Here is an 18,879-nt window from a genome sequence, read left to right on the forward strand (position 1 = left end):
TAAACAGAATATGCAGATGACATCCAATTCTGCTTTCCAACTAAACATACCTAGCCAATACTTTCCAATTTCTAGAACTATGTCTATCAACCATAAAGAGATGGCTAGCAAACAACAAATTAAGCTTAAACCTACCCAAAAGTGAAATACTCATACTAGGTAATCCTCCCTTTGATAACATCCCTGCTTTCATTCAGCACGACAATTGTACCATCAATATTGTAAAAGAAGTCCGTAACTTAAGCATTGTGCTAGACCCTAAACTCAACCTAACTACGCACATCAAAACACTTCAAAAATCATCATTCTATAAATTCAGACTACTAAAACACATCAAACCCATTCTAGACCCCATGCATTTCTGCACTATTCTTCAATCATTAATTCTTCCTAGTTTAGGTTATTGTAACTTCTTGTTTTAGGTCTTTCTCAATCCACAATGCACCCTCTTCAGCTAATACAAAATTTAGCTGCCCAACTGCTCTCCAACAGCAGCAACTTTGACCATATATCTCCAACTCTTCCCAAACTACACTGGCTCTCAATCAAATGGAGCATACAATACAAAATGGTATCAATCATTCACAACCACATTTACAGTAACAACACCACTTGGTTATCAGCATCCCTACATATCTGCACACCTTCCAAAAACCTTAGGTCAAAAAATAAACTTCTCTTACAAATTCCATCACTAAAAACTACTAGACTGGTCTCAACCAGGGAACGAGTATTTTCCATAGCAGGTCCTATCTTGTGGAACACTATTCCTCCAGACTTACAACTAATTGCTGTCAAAAAACCCTTCAAGCACTTCCTTTTCCTATTTGCATTCCCTGACCTATATACATCTTAAATATAACACTGGGGAACAATTTTTAACTTAATTCCTGTTGAGTTCCATTTTTCAGCTGTTTTAGACTTAAATAGGCATGCTGATTTCAAAACTGCAGTTAGTTTTCTTCTATCATATCAAGTTTTTTTTCGATAGCCAATCTTAGGCCTGGATTTATCAAAATGCACTAAATATCATATGAGATAAGAAAAGGGGTGTGTTTTATGGTAATAGGCTGTTTATTGCAACGTGCACTATCTGGATAACTTTTTCACACTTTGCGGTAAGTGCCATAATTGTTGACAGAGGGCCTGATTTTAAAAAGCATTTACTCGAGTAAAAACCAGGTTTACTGGAGTAAATTCACTTTACTTCAGTAAGTGGGTTTTTGAAAATTGCTACAATATATGCCATTGACTTGTCTATAGGATTTACTCACATAAGTGCACTTTACTTGAGTAAATGGCTTTTGAAAATTGCTACAATAGTAGCTACATTTACGCATGTAACTCCTTTTGAAAATTACCCCCAGAAAGAACACTATATTCCAACCTCTGCACATAAAACTGGGACTCATGAAGCAATTTGTTTAAGCTTTGCCAACTGAAATAGACTGTTTCAAGTATCTCATTTTGGCATTTCCTAGCCTGTCGTTTGAAAAGATAAAGCCAGTGTGTTTGATGGTCCACAGATTCGGCAGCTCATTAAAGATGAACATTTCATTGGGACAATGTCAGAACTCTTAAAGAATGCTTGGTTGTCATTCAAAAACCTTGTCAAGGACTTTCTTTGAAATACACAAGCACAGAATACCACCAAAATTGTCAAGAAGCTCTTGGAGAGCTTCAAAATGCTTCATTGCAATATGAGCATCAAGGTGCATTTTCTGCACAGCCATTTTGCTGACTTCCCAAAAAAACTTGGTGCAGTCAATGATGAGCAGGGTGAACGATTCCACCAAGATTTGAAGGTCATGGAGGCACGGTATCAGGGTAGATGGGATGTACAAATGATGGTTGACTATTGTTGGAGCATCAGGCGAGATTGTCCAGAGATTGAACACTGCTGGAAAAGCTATAAGTATAAATGTTTACCTTAATATGTATGTTTGGTAGCAGAACTTTACATCTTGTACACAATTTGACTTACAGTAACAATATATAACCTTTGAATGAATAAAATAACTCTAAATAAACAGTATATTCAAGTAATATTTTCTTTTATTTCCTTTGTATGTACATTTTGTATGATTTTTGGGACAAAGGGAGGGTATCCTGTACTTTAAAAGTTGTCATGATAGAGAAAAACTGGGGTCATTTTTGGATTCAGATGTCAAAAGTTAGTCAAAAACAAGTGTCAGATCTAACTCAATGAAAATTGTGTTCTTCAGTATAATCTATTCAGTTTTTTTTATTAAGTTTTCATTTCTCTTAATTTTCCACCATTTTATTTTATTAAGTTTTGTTTTGTTTTGATGTAAATGTAATTTTTAGTTACTCTTGTTTATTTCTTTTTATGTATGTATTATTGTAACCCACCCTGAACTTTGGAGGGAGCAGGATATAAATACAGTTAAATAAATAAATAAATCACCACTAGGATAAGCACGAACACCAGTATCTCCAATCAAGAGATGTAGTGTTGACTCAAACAAAACAATAGCTATATCAGCAATAACGTTAGTGACCATATCAAACTTCAGCCATGAGAGCAGCACTTCAAGGTTAACTAATCCAGCAAAGATGCTGGTTTCAGCACAGCTGATTGGATTTAGATGAAAATGGTCTTACACTCTATTCCTCATAAAATAAAATATGTATATGTATATGTATATGTATATGGCCACCATGGGACCCTGGACAATTGAGTTGCTGGATGTGCTGCCACACAGTGTGTCCATTTCTAACTTTTCTTTCTTTGGGTACAATATTATTAACCATTTATTCTGTGATTTCTATACAGTACTGAAACTCTTATCCAGTGACACATCAACCATTAAACTGCTGATGCTCACCCTAAACTTGTTCTTGGCCTTGGTATCCATATTCCTCACCCTGACATCCTATGCCCAAATCATTTCTGCCATCTTGAAAATCCAATCCATGGCTAGGAGATGTAACCTAGCCCTCCTGGACGTCTGCTTAATATTCAAAACTCTCTCAAAAATGCTGGCAATTTTTATAACGGACATAAAGGCCATTTCTTTTCAAGTATGCCCCCAAGGAGTGGGTACCCAAGGTGTCTAGGAATTAGCATAATCCCAGAGGGTAGTAGGAATAGGTACTCTGAGCAGAGTCTCAGTAGCAGTCGAAATTAGTTTGACTGGAATCCTTGCTAACTCATAGCAGTGTTGGCAATCAGAGGCTAAGAACCCTGAGGTAGTGACGTCATGCGGTGGGGACACCCCCAACGTTCCCACCATGACATATTTAAGAGGAATGGTGACATACGCACACGTGCCCTAGGAGGCCTCAGAGAACATGGCGAACGCAATCGCCCATGCTGGTCCAGGGTCACCGGAGAGGTCAATGTGCTTCTATGATTTAAAGAAATGTTCCACAAGGAGAAAATACACTTAAAAGAGATTTATAGATATATAAGCAAATGTTATGGATCTCACAAAACTATTCCAAGTTTTCAAAACAATCATTCTATTAATCCTGGCTCTTTCCAGTGAATATGTTCTATATTTCTTATATAATCTCAAAGAGTTGATCATTGAAAAACCCTTGAGTTGCAAAGGTGAAACTTGAAAAAGATTTGTTAAAATTTCTCAAATCCTGAGGCATTTGTAGATCAATATTCAATGTGAGATAAAAATTCAATGTGATATATAAAATACTTTACTCTTGCAGTGTGTTTTTCTGCACTATATGCTCGTAAAAGAAGGAATGGAATTTGTGCCGACTGCATGTCTGAAAAATTGTATCACAGACTGTGCATATAGGAATAGATCCTCAGCAGTAAACAGGCCAAATGATTTGCAGCAGCATCACTAACATGAAAATCAACACCGCAGCTCCAGTCATGAGATGTAGTATCGACTCAAGCAGTTCAATAGTTTTATTTATTTATTTATTCATTTATTTGAAGAGTTTTATATACCGTTATTCGGAAAGCCATCATAACGGTTTACAAAGTGGACAATTTTTTATCATGGAAGTTTTGAGGCATCATAACATAGTTAACAATTACAGTAAAAAGCATAACATAATATATAATATATAATATATAATATAATATAACAAGTCTCTGAAGAAGTATAGGGTTGGATGATGAGTGATGTATGTAAGGTTGAAGATTATAGTTGTGAGCTCATTTGAGAGTTGGTATGAGCAGATGATTGGGGGGGTCAGTGAAGAATTTACGAAACAGTATATATACCAGCAATGACATAAGTTATTGACCCAATCAAGCTTCAGCCAGAGGACCAGCATAGATGCTGGTCCTCTGGCTGAACCTACATAGATGCTGGTTTCAAACCTACAATAGATGCTGATTTCAATACAGCTGGATACATTTCAAAGTACATGACCTTACTCTCCATTCATTATAAAATTAAAATTAAAATATTTACATGGTCACCATGGTGGCTCACTAGGAGAGGACTCGTAATAGATTCATAAGACAGCAAAGACAGAGATCACAGCACCTGAGCATTTTACATCTTAGCCATAACTCTAGAGACACCTAGACAGCAGATTTGGAGCTCACAATTGTATTTATTAACTAAATGTTTTGAAAGAATACTTTCACCCAATGTAGTGTACATAGATTTAAACTACTAGTACAGAAACGTACATACAATATACATTCAGAAGAAACTAAAAGGCATGCCGTCTAAGAATTGTCAAAATACATACACCATTGCACATCAAGGATCAGTGAGTCATATCCCATAATCCAAAATAAAGGCAGATTTATTTATTTATTTAAAGTTTTTTCTATACCATCGTTAAGTTAAATACCATCACAACGGTTTACAGAAGGGCACGATAAAGAGAAATATGGGTGGTATAGGTTACAAATTACTCGTGTCCCATCATAGTACGGTAACAATTTAAAATAATAAACTAGGTGTGTAAATTAAACCTGATTGTTAGGAACAAATTAGTCAGTTTGATTTTAACATTAATATGCTTATGTAGGTTACTAAAAACTTCTAGCTTGGTGCATCCTTATCGCTCAACTATTTTTCTCCTTTTCTTTATCTTTATAAAATGCTTGTTTAAAAAGCCAGGTTTTCAGATTAGTTTTGAATAATTTCAGATTTGTCTGTAGTCTTATTTCGAGTGGCATGGTATTCCAGAGTACAGGACCAGCCAGTGACAGTGCTCTTTCCCTTACTTGCGTGAGATGTGCTGATTTGACAGAGGGGACAGTTAGTAGAACTTTATTTGAAGATCTCAGGTTTCTTTGTGGTACATGCACACGCAGTGCCGTGTTAAGCCAGTCGGCTTTAACATTGTGGATTAGTTTATGGATTATACAAAGTGCTTTATATTGTATTCTTTGTTCAATTAGAAGCCAGTGGAGTTCAGCAAGTGTTCCTGTAATATGGTCACTCTTTATTTTGCCTGTCAAAACTCTGGCAGCGGAATTTTGCAATATTTGCAGAGGCTGAATTGTAGATTGAGGTAGTCCTAACAGCAGGGAGTTACAATAATTTGTGCTAGCGAATATCATTGCTTGTAGAACTGTGCGAAAATTGTTAATCGTTAATAGAGGTTTTAGTCTTCTTAGGATCATTAGTTTTGCATAACCTTCTTTTATTTTCTGTGAGATGTGTTGTTTCCTGTTTAGCTCAGGGTCAATTATTACTCCTAGATCCCTAACTTTTGTTGCTAACTCGGTGGTTTGAATATTTTTGATTGTGAATGTTGGTTGTGTGTGGTGAGTGTTTTTACGTTCAATATGTAAGAATTCAGTTTTGTCAATGTTTATAACCAATTCCATCTGGTTTAGGAGCTGTTTGATTATTTCTAGGTACATATTGGCTAGTTTCATTGTTCTTCAATGGTGTTTGGGATGGGTAACAGTAATTGTATATCATCTGCGTAAATGTAATGTATGATTCCCAGTCCTGCTAGTAAGTGACATACTGGGAGGAGGTAGATGTTAAAGAGTGTTGCAGATAGGGCTGATCCCTGTGGGACACCAGTTAGCAGTTTGACTTTGTCTGAAAGTGCATTTTTGATTTGTACCTGAAAACATCTATTGTTTAAGTATGACTCGAACCATTTTAGTGTTTTGTTAGTGAGTCCTATTTCTTTCAGTCTATTGATTAGTATTCTGTGATTTACAGTGTCAAATGCTGCAGAGAGATCTAATAGAACCAGAATGTAGTGTGTTCCTGTATCGAATCCTCTTAAGATATTGTCTGATAGAGCTAATAGCAACGTTTCTGTACTGTAGTGTTTGCGGAATCCATGTTGTGCTGGATATAGTATGTTGTTATTTTCAAAGTGGTTCGATAGTTGTTTTTGAACTGATTTTTCGATTAGTTTGGCTATTAGGGGTAAGTTGGAGACTGGTCTGTAGTTGCTAAGATTTAAGGGGTCAAGGTTCTTTTTCTTAATAATTGGCTTGATTATGGCTCCTTTCAAGGTATCCGGCATTACTCCTTCGTCTAGTGAGAGGTTGATGATTTTAGTTAAGGTTGGGGTTATTGTGTCGGCTATTTTTTTTAAGTTCTGTAATGGGTATGGTGTCACTTTTCTGGGTAGCAGGGTTTAATTGCCTAATCATTTTTTCTACTTCAGGGTGTGATACCTCCTCAAATTCAGCCCAGATACTGACGTCTCTAGTGGCCATCCTAATCTCTTGTTTTGTATTGGTTGTTTGTATTGGTTGAATTGGTGGTCAGACATCTTCAACACACATAATAATACCCATCACCTTGCCCCAATCATGTCATTCATTAATGAGGTCATAGCTATAACTATGATCCTTCCTGTCACGCCTTACCTCATGTTCTTGCAACACATTAGGGCACTGGGTCAGTACTGGCTTGGGACAGTGTCCTCTAAATCCATGCTGGGATACTGAGTCTGTACTGGCTTAGAGGGAAGACTTGTTATTTATTTATTATTTTAATTTCATTAGTCATTGAATCAGAAGTGCTCACAAAGACTTACATTAAGAAGTAAACTAATACAGATATATAACACCATTCCCTAACATTGCCTATTCCTGCTGAAAATAAATCCTTGTTAATCTCTGGCTTTCCATTCACTTTCTTAGTAAAGTAGACAATGGGTAACTTGAACAACATGGCAGTTACTATTAACAGAAGGCATGGTGGCAATCTGCATGAATTGGAAATTAGTAGCCTTAACAGAAGGCATGGGGCAACCTGCCCAGAGCACAGTTACTACTTTTAACAGAAGGCATGGTGGCAATCTGCATGAATTGGAAATTAGTAGGGATGTGAATCGTTTTTCAACGATTAAAATTATCGTCCGATAATGTTTATATCGTCTTAAATCGTTATAGAACACGATACAATAGAAATTCTAACGATTTATCGTTAAAAATCGTTAAATCGTGTTAGTGCGCACTAACTCGAGTTAGTGCGCACTAACTCCCCGTTAGTGCGCACTAACTCGATTTAGTGCGCACTAACTGAAAATGATACAAATAAACACTTTCCAGGTCACTGAAGGTCAGTTAGGAATGAATATGTGTTCCTATTGGCTGGCTGCCCTCTTATCTATTGATGTTACCAAGGTTACCACTGAGGTGATGGTTGGGGGGATGGGAAATGGAACTGGAAACTAACGAACACCAACAGAAAATGAAACAAAGTGTTCACACTTCCCAGGTCAGTAAAGGTCACTTAGGAATGAATATGTATGTATGTATTCCTATTGGCTGGCTGTGCTCTTATCTATTGATGTTACCAATATGGTTGGGGGGATGTGAAATGGAAACAGTTGGAAGCTTGACAAAAAAAGTAATGTAATGATCAGCACTCACGTGACTAGAACTTGTTTGTTTATTATTTTTGTTAGCAGGCACCTGAAATGCTAGTGCATGTTGAATTTGCCAATCACTGTGCATTTTAGAAAGGTGGTCCTGGCTGGAACTGTACACAGTTCAAATATATGTAATTGATTGTTGGTAAGTGTATTTTTTAAGTAGCCACACTGGCACCAGTATGTTTACTTTTCCTCCTACTTAACTCACTAGCTCAGCTTTGTAAGAAAGGCTTCTCTGCTTGTGTGTTGTTTTTCTTTGGTGTGAGGAGAGCAGAAACATCAGATCTTTATTCAATCTACTACAGTCATCTCTTACAGTGCCCTATCCCTATTAATACCAGGAGTGTTGTGATCTTCCTGCACACAGTGCCCTAACCCTGATACCAGTCTGAGACAGCTCCCTCCCTGCATTACTAGTGAGAGGCTGGCTTCACAGACAGGGGGGAGCTGCCTGACCCTCACTCCTGACTTCCCCCATGTCCCAGCTAGTGAATGGTGTGTGGGTGAGGGGGGGGGGAGGATGGTGAAGTCTGAGACAGCTCCCTCCCTGCATTACTAGTGAGAGGCTGGCTTCACAGACAGGGGGGAGCTGCCTGACCCTCACTCCTGACTTCCCCCATGTCCCAGCTAGTGAATGGTGTGTGGGTGAGGGGGGGGGGGGAGGATGGTGAAGTCTGAGACAGCTCCCTCCCTGCATTACTAGTGAGAGGCTGGCTTCACAGACAGGGGGGAGCTGCCTGACCCTCACTCCTGACTTCCCCCATGTCCCAGCTAGTGAATGGTGTGTGGGTGAGGGGGGGGGGTGGATGGTGAAGTCTGAGACAGCTCCCTCCCTGCATTACTAGTGAGAGGCTGGCTTCACAGACAGGGGGGAGCTGCCTGACCCTCACTCCTGACTTCCCCCATGTCCCAGCTAGTGAATGGTGTGTGGGTGAGGGGGGGGAGGATGGTGAAGTCTGAGACAGCTCCCTCCCTGCATTACTAGTGAGAGGCTGGCTTCACAGACAGGGGGGAGCTGGCTGACCCTCACTCCTGACTTCCCCCATGTCCCAGCTAGTGAATGGTGTGTGGGTGAGGGGGGGGGGGGAGGATGGTGAAGTCTGAGACAGCTCCCTCCCTGCATTACTAGTGAGAGGCTGGCTTCACAGACAGGGGGGAGCTGCCTGTCCCTCACTCCTGACTTCCCCCATGTCCCAGCTAGTGAATGGTGTGTGGGTGAGGGGGGGGGGGGGCGTGGATGGTGAAGTCTGAGACAGCTCCCTCCCTGCATTACTAGTGAGAGGCTGGCTTCACAGACAGGGGGGAGCTGCCTGACCCTCACTCCTGACTTCCCCCATGTCCCAGCTAGTGAATGGTGTGTGGGTAAGGGGGGGGGGGAGGATGGTGAAGTCTGAGACAGCTCCCTCCCTGCATTACTAGTGAGAGGCTGGCTTCACAGACAGGGGGGAGCTGCCTGACCCTCACTCCTGACTTCCCCCATGTCCCAGCTAGTGAATGGTGTGTGGGTGAGGGGGGGGGGAGGATGTTGAAGTCTGAGACAGCTCCCTCCCTGCATTACTAGTGAGAGGCTGGCTTCACAGACAGGGGGGAGCTGCCTGTCCCTCACTCCTGACTTCCCCCATGTCCCAGCTAGTGAATGGTGTGTGGGTGAGGGGGGGGGGGCATGGATGGTGAAGTCTGAGACAGCTCCCTCCCTGCATTACTAGTGAGAGGCTGGCTTCACAGACAGGGGGGAGCTGGCTGACCCTCACTCCTGACTTCCCCCATGTCCCAGCTAGTGAATGGTGTGTGGGTGAGGGGGGGGGGGAGGATGGTGAAGTCTGAGACAGATCCCTCCCTGCATTACTAGTGAGAGGCTGGCTTCACAGACAGGGGGGAGCTGCCTGACCCTCACTCCTGACTTCCCCCATGTCCCAGCTAGTGAATGGTGTGTGGGTGAGGGGGGGGGGGGGAGGATGGTGAAGTCTGAGACAGCTCCCTCCCTGCATTACTAGTGAGAGGCTGGCTTCACAGACAGGGGGGAGCTGCCTGTCCCTCACTCCTGACTTCCCCCATGTCCCAGCTAGTGAATGGTGTGTGGGTGAGGGGGGGGGGGGGGCGTGGATGGTGAAGTCTGAGACAGCTCCCTCCCTGCATTACTAGTGAGAGGCTGGCTTCACAGACAGGGGGGAGCTGCCTGACCCTCACTCCTGACTTCCCCCATGTCCCAGCTAGTGAATGGTGTGTGGGTAAGGGGGGGGGGGAGGATGGTGAAGTCTGAGACAGCTCCCTCCCTGCATTACTAGTGAGAGGCTGGCTTCACAGACAGGGGGGAGCTGCCTGACCCTCACTCCTCCGGGGTATTGTGATCTTCCTGCACACAGTGCCCTATCCCTGATACCAGGGGTGTTGTGATCTTCCTGCATGCAGTGCCCTATCCCTATTAATACCAGGAGTGTTGTGATCTTCCTGCATGCAGTGCCCTATCCCTATTAATAGCAGGAGTGTTGTGATCTTCCTGCATGCAGTGCCCTATCCCTGATATCGGGATGTGTGCAAGAAGATCACAACACCCCCGGTATCAGGAATAGGGCACTGCGTGCAGGAAGATCACAACACCCCCAGTATCAGGAATAGGGCACTGTGTGCAGGAAGATCACAACACCCCTGGTATTAGGGATAGGGCACTGTGTGCAGGAAGATCACAACACTCCTGGTATTAATAGGGATAGGGCACTGTGTGCAGGAAGATCACAATACCCCTGGTATCAGGGTTAGGGCACAAGTTCTAGTCACATTGACTGATCACATTACTTGTTTTGTCAAGCTACCAACTGTTTCCATTTCCCATCCCCCATATACTGTCAGTAGGAAACTTGTTAACATGAATAAATAAGAGGGCAGCCAATAGGAATACATATTCATTCCTAAACTGACCTTAACTGACCTGAAAAGTGTCAAATTGTATCATTTTCAGTTAGTGCGCACTAACTCCCAGTTAGTGCGCACTAACTCCCGTTAGTGCGCACTAATCGGAAAAAACGATTTTTAACGATTTTTTAACTAAAAAATCGTGCCTAAGATGATTTTCTTGCCCTGCCACACGATTTCTATCGTTAAGACGATATGGAAAACGATTCACATCCCTAGAAATTAGTAGCCTTAACAGAAGGCATGGGGCAACTTGCTGAGCAGACTGGATGCGCTACTTGGGCCTTTTTCTGGCATTGTTTACTGTGTGACTTTGACCCGATTACCATAATAATGATTCACAAAAATAAAATAATTATACATGCAAATATCTGCAATAGTATAAAATATGTTAATGTTAACGCAAGTTCCTGCCACTTGAACAAATATTAAGCATTAATACTGGCACTGAATACACATTAATGCTTGGGTCTTCTATAATGTGGTTTAGTGAATATGCACCCAGGAGAAGTCTCACCCACAGTTTGTACAGAGATATTCTCACTTCCTTTTATCTGCAGGTTATGCCTCACCCTATGCACTTCAGCATCCCTCTGGCTCCTGCGAACCCCTTATCATCCTCCTCTCCCCCCATCCTGTCTTACTGCATTGGATTTCTGCTCTCTGGTCTCTGCACTTTTTTTGTACTAAAATCATGGCTGCCCAGTACCCAGTAAACAATTTGTTTTTTCGGACTCCAACATCCTATAAAACATGATTACCATGATCATCTGAAAAAATATCCTTAGCAAAGCAAATCAGTGGGAGGAGTTCCAACTTTATCATTTGAATTGGAAAGAGTTTAACTGTTCAGCAGTAAATTATGTATTTGTATATACCCACATTCAATCAAGATATCACATTGGTTTACATTCATGTACTGGAGGTATTTCTTGATATATCCCCAGAGGGTTTACAATCTAAATTTTGTACCTGAAGCAATGGAGGGTAAAGTGACTTGCCCATGCTCACAAGGAGTGACAGCAGGACTTAGATGCTGGTCTGCTGGTTCACAGCCCCCTGCTCTAACCACTAGGCTATTCCTCCTCCCTAAACATTAGTTCCATTCAGTTTCCTAACTAAAGAAAAGAGAATTGCACACAGAGCAGCTGAGCTGCCCCTTACAATTAAAACTGAGCAGGGAAATCCTGATTGCTCAGTGCTCGCTGTAGCTTTGGCCCTGCTCTTCTTGGAGGAAATAGTGCAAGTGAAAAGCTGTGGCTAATGACTGTTCAGAGTTCTTCCCCTGCCCTCAGAGGACGGTCCCAGAAGGTTTTTGAAACCCAGTTAAGAATTCCTCTCTGATCCTCTCTGATGCAGAGATGAAGAAGCAGCTTCACAGGCAAGAGAAAACATTATTGCTCTTTACATGAATTGTTTTACTGAAGTTCAGTTCAATGCTTTCTATACAAAAATAAAAATAAAAATGATGAATTGTTGGCTACTGATCTGGAAATAAATATCACCCTCTAAGGCTACGGGGTTGTTTCTTTTGTCACATGTTTATTTTAGATTATGATTCCAGCTTTTTGAAGGACTGCTGAAAATTAATTACTTTTTTTCACTATGAAATGTCATTAATTGTGCATGTTTCCTGCTGTAGTTAAGTTTTGGAGTTGTAAGTTTGCCTTCATGCCTTGACATCATTAAGACAAGTTTTCGTCCTGACCTCTGAGTGCTCTCCAAAAACAGCACCAGAAGCACAAGATGTCAAAGGAGGAGGCTGGTGCCCTCTCTCACTCTGACTACATATTTTTTTTATTTCTCACTGCTCAGTGCTCACTCCCTCCTCTAGGTCCTCAGCTTCTGTCCGTCTTCTCCTATTGTTACTCCTTCAGCCTTCTTACTCTCCCTCCTCTATGCCTTCCAAATTTCAGGGGACAGAAGGAAAAGCTCAGCAGATGACACACAAACAGGTGAGTGGAAAAAAGTCCCATCATAAAAGAAAGAGAATGGGCAGACAGAGGGCAGAGTTCAAGCCCAAGCAAGGGCTTAATTTTCTCTCTTTTTTTTTTTTTTTTTTATAGATCCAGCTGTTAAGGTGCTGAAGTAATTTTATTTTCAGATCTAACTGATATCCCTTCTATGGAGATTTCCATCATTATAGAAGATGTATCTTTAGGTGAATTCTACCATTAATGAACAGAGAGAAGGAGAAGCTGTAAAAAGAGAGATAGGCATCTATCCATGCATCACTTGCCATAGTGGAGGAAATGAAACATTTATCATTAACATTTGCAATGATAATTACTATTGTAAAACCTGCTAGATTTCACTATACTTTAAAAGAGAGAAACCTCTAGCGATGGGAGATTCCCTGGGCATAGTGGTCATTTTGAGTGACAGTAAAGGTCCATCCCCCTAAAGGGTGGGCCGACTGGAGCGTTACTAAAGGTGACTCCATGAGTGTTGGCTGGTGTTGTCCAAAGAGCAGCGAGATGGAGCCATAGACTGTGACTCTCAATCGATCCAGGAATAACAACATTCCTTGTCTCTCTTTTTCATCTGAAGGTTGGAACTGATTTCTGTAAGGGAGCCATCTGCATCCAGACACAGGAGGTTTGTGCAAGAGACTAGGTCACCAGCCAGGTAGCGTGCTTACTCTCTGAGTGGGAGAAGTGGATTTTCCTGGATCTATGCGATTCTAAGTGAGAAGGCAAAGTTTTTCTGGAGAGCTAGGACAGGTCCTCAGAGGTATCCAAGCCCTCAAGTTGGTTCAGGAATATTACTTTCTGCAATTTTATATGTTTGAAAATATTTGTCTACCTTTTACACTACTAGACTGCTTATTTTGTTGCAGAAAACTGTTCTTTTTGTTTTGGAATACAACACTTGGTATATGAAATTCCTTTTGGTGTGACTAAGTGTAAACCTTGGGTCAGTTTAACCAGATTTTCAGAGCTGCACAATGATCTGCAGTGTCTGAAGTGTGGCCCCTTGTAAAAGGGGGTTACAATACTAATATAAATTTTGGTAAGCAATGATCTAATAATAATAATAATAATAATCTATTAACAGCTCAATTGTAAAACAAAAAGGATTAGCTCAATAAGATAATGACCAATGTCTTGGTGAAACATTAGTGTCCTTTTGACCTTGTGAAGGTCCCTTTTCTTATTCTGGTTATTGTTTGCTTGTAGTTTCCTGACTTTTCTCTGTTGTCTCTTTTCTTCCTCCATCAGCAAGCTCAGAGTAAGAGGGACATGCAGACAGAAAACCAAACCCAGGTCACAGAATTCCTCATCCAGGGGTTCTCAGATCACCCAAACCTTCAGGCTCTGATCTTCATAGTGTTCCTGTTTATTTACTTGGTCACGCTGACAGGGAACCTCACCATTTTGATCCTAATGTGCATTGATTTGCGCCTCCACAAACCCATGTACTTCTTCCTTACCAACCTGGCCATTTTGGACATCTGCTTCACATCCATGACTCTCCCAAAACTGCTAGCCATTTCTCTAACAGAGAGCAAAACCATTTCATTCAAAGCATGCATGGCCCAGCTCTACCTGGTTATGGTTTGCGCCAGTGGGGAATTCTATTTGCTTTGTGCCATGGCATATGACCGTTATGTGGCCATCTGCAATCCCTTGCGCTACTCGGTGGTCATGAATAAGAGGGTTTGCATTCTATTGTCTGCCAGTTCCTGGTTAGCTGCATTTCTGGATTCACTGCCACACAGTGTGTCCATTTCGTATTCCTCATTCTGTGGACACAATGTAATCAACCATTTTTTTTGTGACTTCCAAACATTGCTGAAACTTTCCTGCAGTGACACCTCCATGATTAAACTATTGATGGTCACTCTAAACTTAAGTTTGGTCCTGGGATTATTAATTTTCATCTTGACATCCTATATCTACATCATTTCCACCATCTTGAAAATTCAGTCTGTGGAGGGGAGGCACAAGGCCTTCTCCACCTGCTCATCCCACCTCACAGTCATTGTTATATACTCTGGGACTGTACTTTTTGTATATATGAGACCCTTTACCATGGACACACGGCCTGAGGACAAACTGTTTGGCGTATTGTTTAATGTGATCATCCCCATGCTGAACCCCATTATATACAGCTTGAGGAACAAGGATGTTAAAGATGCTCTAAGGAAAGCCATGAGCGGAAGACTAAGAGACTGAAGTATCAGAGAATTATATGTAAAAATGTTGCATTTAGCAGTGAAGGATGTAGAATCAATGTGACTTGCTCTAGAATTTACAGAAAGAATTTAAAAAAGGAAGAGTCAGCCAGAAAGGAGAAAAAGCATGTAGAAAAGATTCCTAGATATATTATCCAATGTTCTGGATTTCACAAAATCCTTCTGAGATTTGTCAATGTCATTGATAATCTCCTTTGGATGATATTCAATGTATTAGTAAACTTTTACAAATACAATTTAAAATATATCTATACTTTTTTTTGTCATAAAGAATGATTCCTAATTCAAATTAGTTTATTTGTTATTATTATTTCCTTTTGATTTTATTTTCTTTTTACTATTTTCTTTCCTTTAATCTCCTGTTATGGAGTCTTGTAATGAATAGTTTAGTTATGCTCATTGATATACAGTTTAATATTTCCTTTTATGTTCATGGTTCTTTTGCTATATTTACTGTAAATGATGCAATGCTAAATAAAAATATAATTAATAAAAAATATATGTTTTTATTGCTATCCTGGTGGTTTGCTAGCAGAGGACTGGGGTTGTATTCTGAAGACAGATCTCTTCTCCCCAAGTATTCCAAGCTTCATATGTAGCAGAAGCAGTGTTGAAAGCACCCACAGGTATTGAAGTCTCACCCCTCACGCTTTGGTGATGCCTACAGAATGATTATGTTTTTGTCTTAATTCATTTTCTTATTTTTTTTAATTTTATTTATGTGTATAGATCCATGTCATGGTAATCTCCTTTGAATGTTATTCAGTGTATTTATAAACTTTTTAAAATAAAGTATAGCTTCGTAGTCCCATCCTGGTGGCTTGCTGGCAGAGGACAGGGCTTGGATTCATGAGACTCTCCTCTCCCGATCTCTACTAGACTTGAGATGTAGCAGAGACATCGTTTACAGCCCCCCAGTAGAGAGATGTCTAACCATTTGAACTTTGATTATACCTACAGGCTGACTTCAGGACACATAACAACACATTCAAGAGGGCGCCACAGTTCATAGCCCCCAGCCAAGGACAGCTGCTGTGAAAGATGAGCTAAATTAAGTGGAAGAGGAGATAAAATAATAGCAAAAGCCCACAGGACACTCACAGCACTGAAACCCAACAAAGAAGGAAAATGGAAATTCAAAAAACACATTAAAAAGTATGTTTCTGATAAGAAAAATGTTCAGTAGATACCCAAAACCTTTAGAAAATTGTCCTCCAGATGTTCTGGATTTCACAAAACATGTAAGCATTGAAAACAATTCCTACAAATTGTTTTCTCATGTGAGAATGAACAGAAAATTCCCTGTAAGTAAAATCTCCTCATATTTCCCACCAGACTGCCTGTGTATTCTTTGCACTTTCTTTCACTCACCTAAACAGTAATCCAGGGATTTTGTTGTAAATGAGCTTTTCACATCCCTTGGGTTCCATCTAAAGAGAAGACCAGAGAAGGAACCACGGTGCTCTTATTTGTTTATTTACAGGTTTTTGTATACCGCCATTTGGTATTCCACCACAACGGTTTATAGTAATAAATATAAAATGCACTAAATAATCATTAAAAGTGCATAGAGAGAAATAAAAAAATAAAATACAAAATAAAATAAAATTATAGGGTATTAAAAGAATCTAAAGAGTAGATTTTCAAAACTATGGGGCGGATTTTAAAAGGAGCGTGAATAGCCTACTTTTGTTTGCGCTCCAGGCGCAAACAAAAGTACGCTGGATTTTAGTAGATACGCGCGGAGCCGCGCCTATCTGCTAAAAACCTGGATCGGCGCGCGCAAGGCTATGGATTTTGTATAGCCGGCGCGCGCCGAGCCGCGCAGCCTATCCCCGTTCCCTCCAAGGCCGCTCCGAAATCGGAGCGGCCTTGGAGGGAATCCTCTAACGCCCTCCCCTCACCTTCCCCTCCCTTCCTCTACCTAACCCACCCGCCCGGCCCCTGTCTACACCCCCCCCTTACCTTTCTCCGGGGATTTACGCCTCCCTCCGGGAGGCGTAAATCCCCGCGCGCGAGCAGGCCTCCTGCGCGCCGGGCCGCGACCTGGGGGCGGGTACGGAGGGCGCGGCCACGCCCCCAGACCGCCCTGGGCCGTAGCCACGCCACCCGTACCCGCCCCCCCAAAACGCTGCCGACACGCCCCCGAAACGCCGCCGACGACCCGGGCCCGCCCCCGACACGCCCCCGACATGCCCCCCTCGGAGAACCCCGGGACTTACGCGAGTTCCGGGGCTCTGCGCGCGCCCATAGGCCTATGTAAAATAGGCTCACCGGCGCGCAGGCCCCTGCTCGCCTACATCCGCCCGGTTTTGGGCGGATTTAGGCGAGCAGGGCTTTGAAAATCCGCCCCTATGTGCACGCATCCATATGCACGCGCTACCCGGTGCACACACATGTGATTTTATAACATGCGTGCTCCCTCCTTAACCCATACCTTGTATTTTCTATACTCCCAATAATAACTATCACTCTGCTGCTCCTAACACTCCTATCCCTTGTCCTGTACACACCCAGTAATAATCAGTACTTCACTTCCTTCTATCAATCCTCATGCCATGTCTTCTACACCCAGTAATAAGAACATAAGAAATTGCCATGCTGGGTCAGACCAAGGGTACATCAAGCCCAGCATCCTGTTTCCAACAGAGGCCAAAACCAGGCCACAAGAACCTGGCAATTACCCAAACACTAAGAAGATATCATGCTACTGATGCAATTAATAGCAGTGGCTATTCCCTAAGTAAAATTGATTAATAGCCATTAATGGACTTCTCCTCCAAGAACTTATCCAAACCTTTTTTGAACCCAGCTACACTAATTGCACTAACAACATCCTCTGGCAACAAATTCCAGAGCTTTATTGTGCGTTGAGTGAAAAAGAATTTTCTCCGATTAGTCTTAAATGTGCTACTTGCTAATTTCATGGAATGCCCCCTAGTCCTTCTATTATTCGAAAGTGAAAATAACCGAGTCACATCTACTCGTTCAAGATCTCTCATGATCTTAAAGACCTCTATCATATCCCCCCTCAGCCGTCTCTTCTCCAAGCTGAACAGCCCTAACCTCTTTAGCCTTTCCTCATAGGGAAGCTGTTCCATCCCCTTTATCATTTTGGTTGCCCTTCTCTGTACCTTCTGCATCGCAACTATATCTTTTTTGAGATGCAGCGACCAGAATTGTACACAGTATTCAAGGTGTGGTCTCACCATGGAGCGATATAGAGGCATTATGACATTTTCCGTTCTATTAACCATTCCCTTCCTAATAATTCCTAACATTCTATTTGCTTTTTTGACTGCTGCAGCACACTGAGCTGACAATTTTAAAGTATTATCCACTATGATGCCTAGATCTTTTTCCTGGGTGGTAGCTCCTAATATGGAACCTAACATCGTGTAACTACAGCAAGGGTTATTTTTACCTATATGCAACACCTTGCACTTGTCCACATTAAATTTCATCTGCCATTTGGATGCTCAATCTTCAAGTCTTGCAAGGTCCTCCTGCAATGTATCACAGTCTGCTTGTGATTTAACTACTCTGAATAATTTTGTATCATCTGCAAATTTGATAACCTCACTCGTCGTATTCCTTTCCAGATCATTTATATATATATTGAAAAGCACCGGTCCAATTACAGATCCCTGAGGCACTCCACTGTTTACCCTTTTCCACTGAGAAAATTGACCATTTAATCCTACTCTCTGTTTCCTGTCTTTTAACCAGCTTGTAATCCACGAAAGGACATCGCCTCCTATCCCATGACTTTTTAGTTTTCGTAGAAGACTCTCATGAGGGACTTTGTCAAAACGCCTTCTGAAAATCCAAATACACTACATCTACCGGTTCACCTTTATCCACATGTTTATTAACCCCTTCAAAAAAATGAAGCAGATTTGTTAGGCAAGACTTCCCTTGGGTAAATCTATGTTGACTATGGGCTTCATTTTCCA

The 18,879-nt window shown here is 41.6% G+C and overlaps 1 protein-coding gene across 1 annotated transcript; it reads left to right on the forward strand.

The window, feature by feature from the left end:
- The first annotated feature begins 13,967 nt into the window (after nucleotides 1–13,967).
- LOC115077756 (olfactory receptor 5V1-like) lies at nucleotides 13,968–14,903 on the forward strand. The gene has a single exon (XM_029580042.1). The coding sequence runs from the start codon at nucleotides 13,968–13,970 to the stop codon at nucleotides 14,901–14,903; it is 936 nt and encodes a 311-aa protein (XP_029435902.1).
- Nucleotides 14,904–18,879: the final 3,976 nt, after the last annotated feature.

Source organism: Rhinatrema bivittatum, chromosome 16 (assembly GCF_901001135.1).
Source record: "Rhinatrema bivittatum chromosome 16, aRhiBiv1.1, whole genome shotgun sequence".
Classification (NCBI taxonomy): Eukaryota; Metazoa; Chordata; class Amphibia; order Gymnophiona; family Rhinatrematidae; genus Rhinatrema; species Rhinatrema bivittatum.

What these genes read in the sequence shown, in the direction of transcription:
- LOC115077756 (XM_029580042.1), top strand. Translation starts at nt 13,968, where the DNA reads ATGCAGACAGAAAACCAAACCCAGGTCACAGAATTCCTCATCCAGGGG.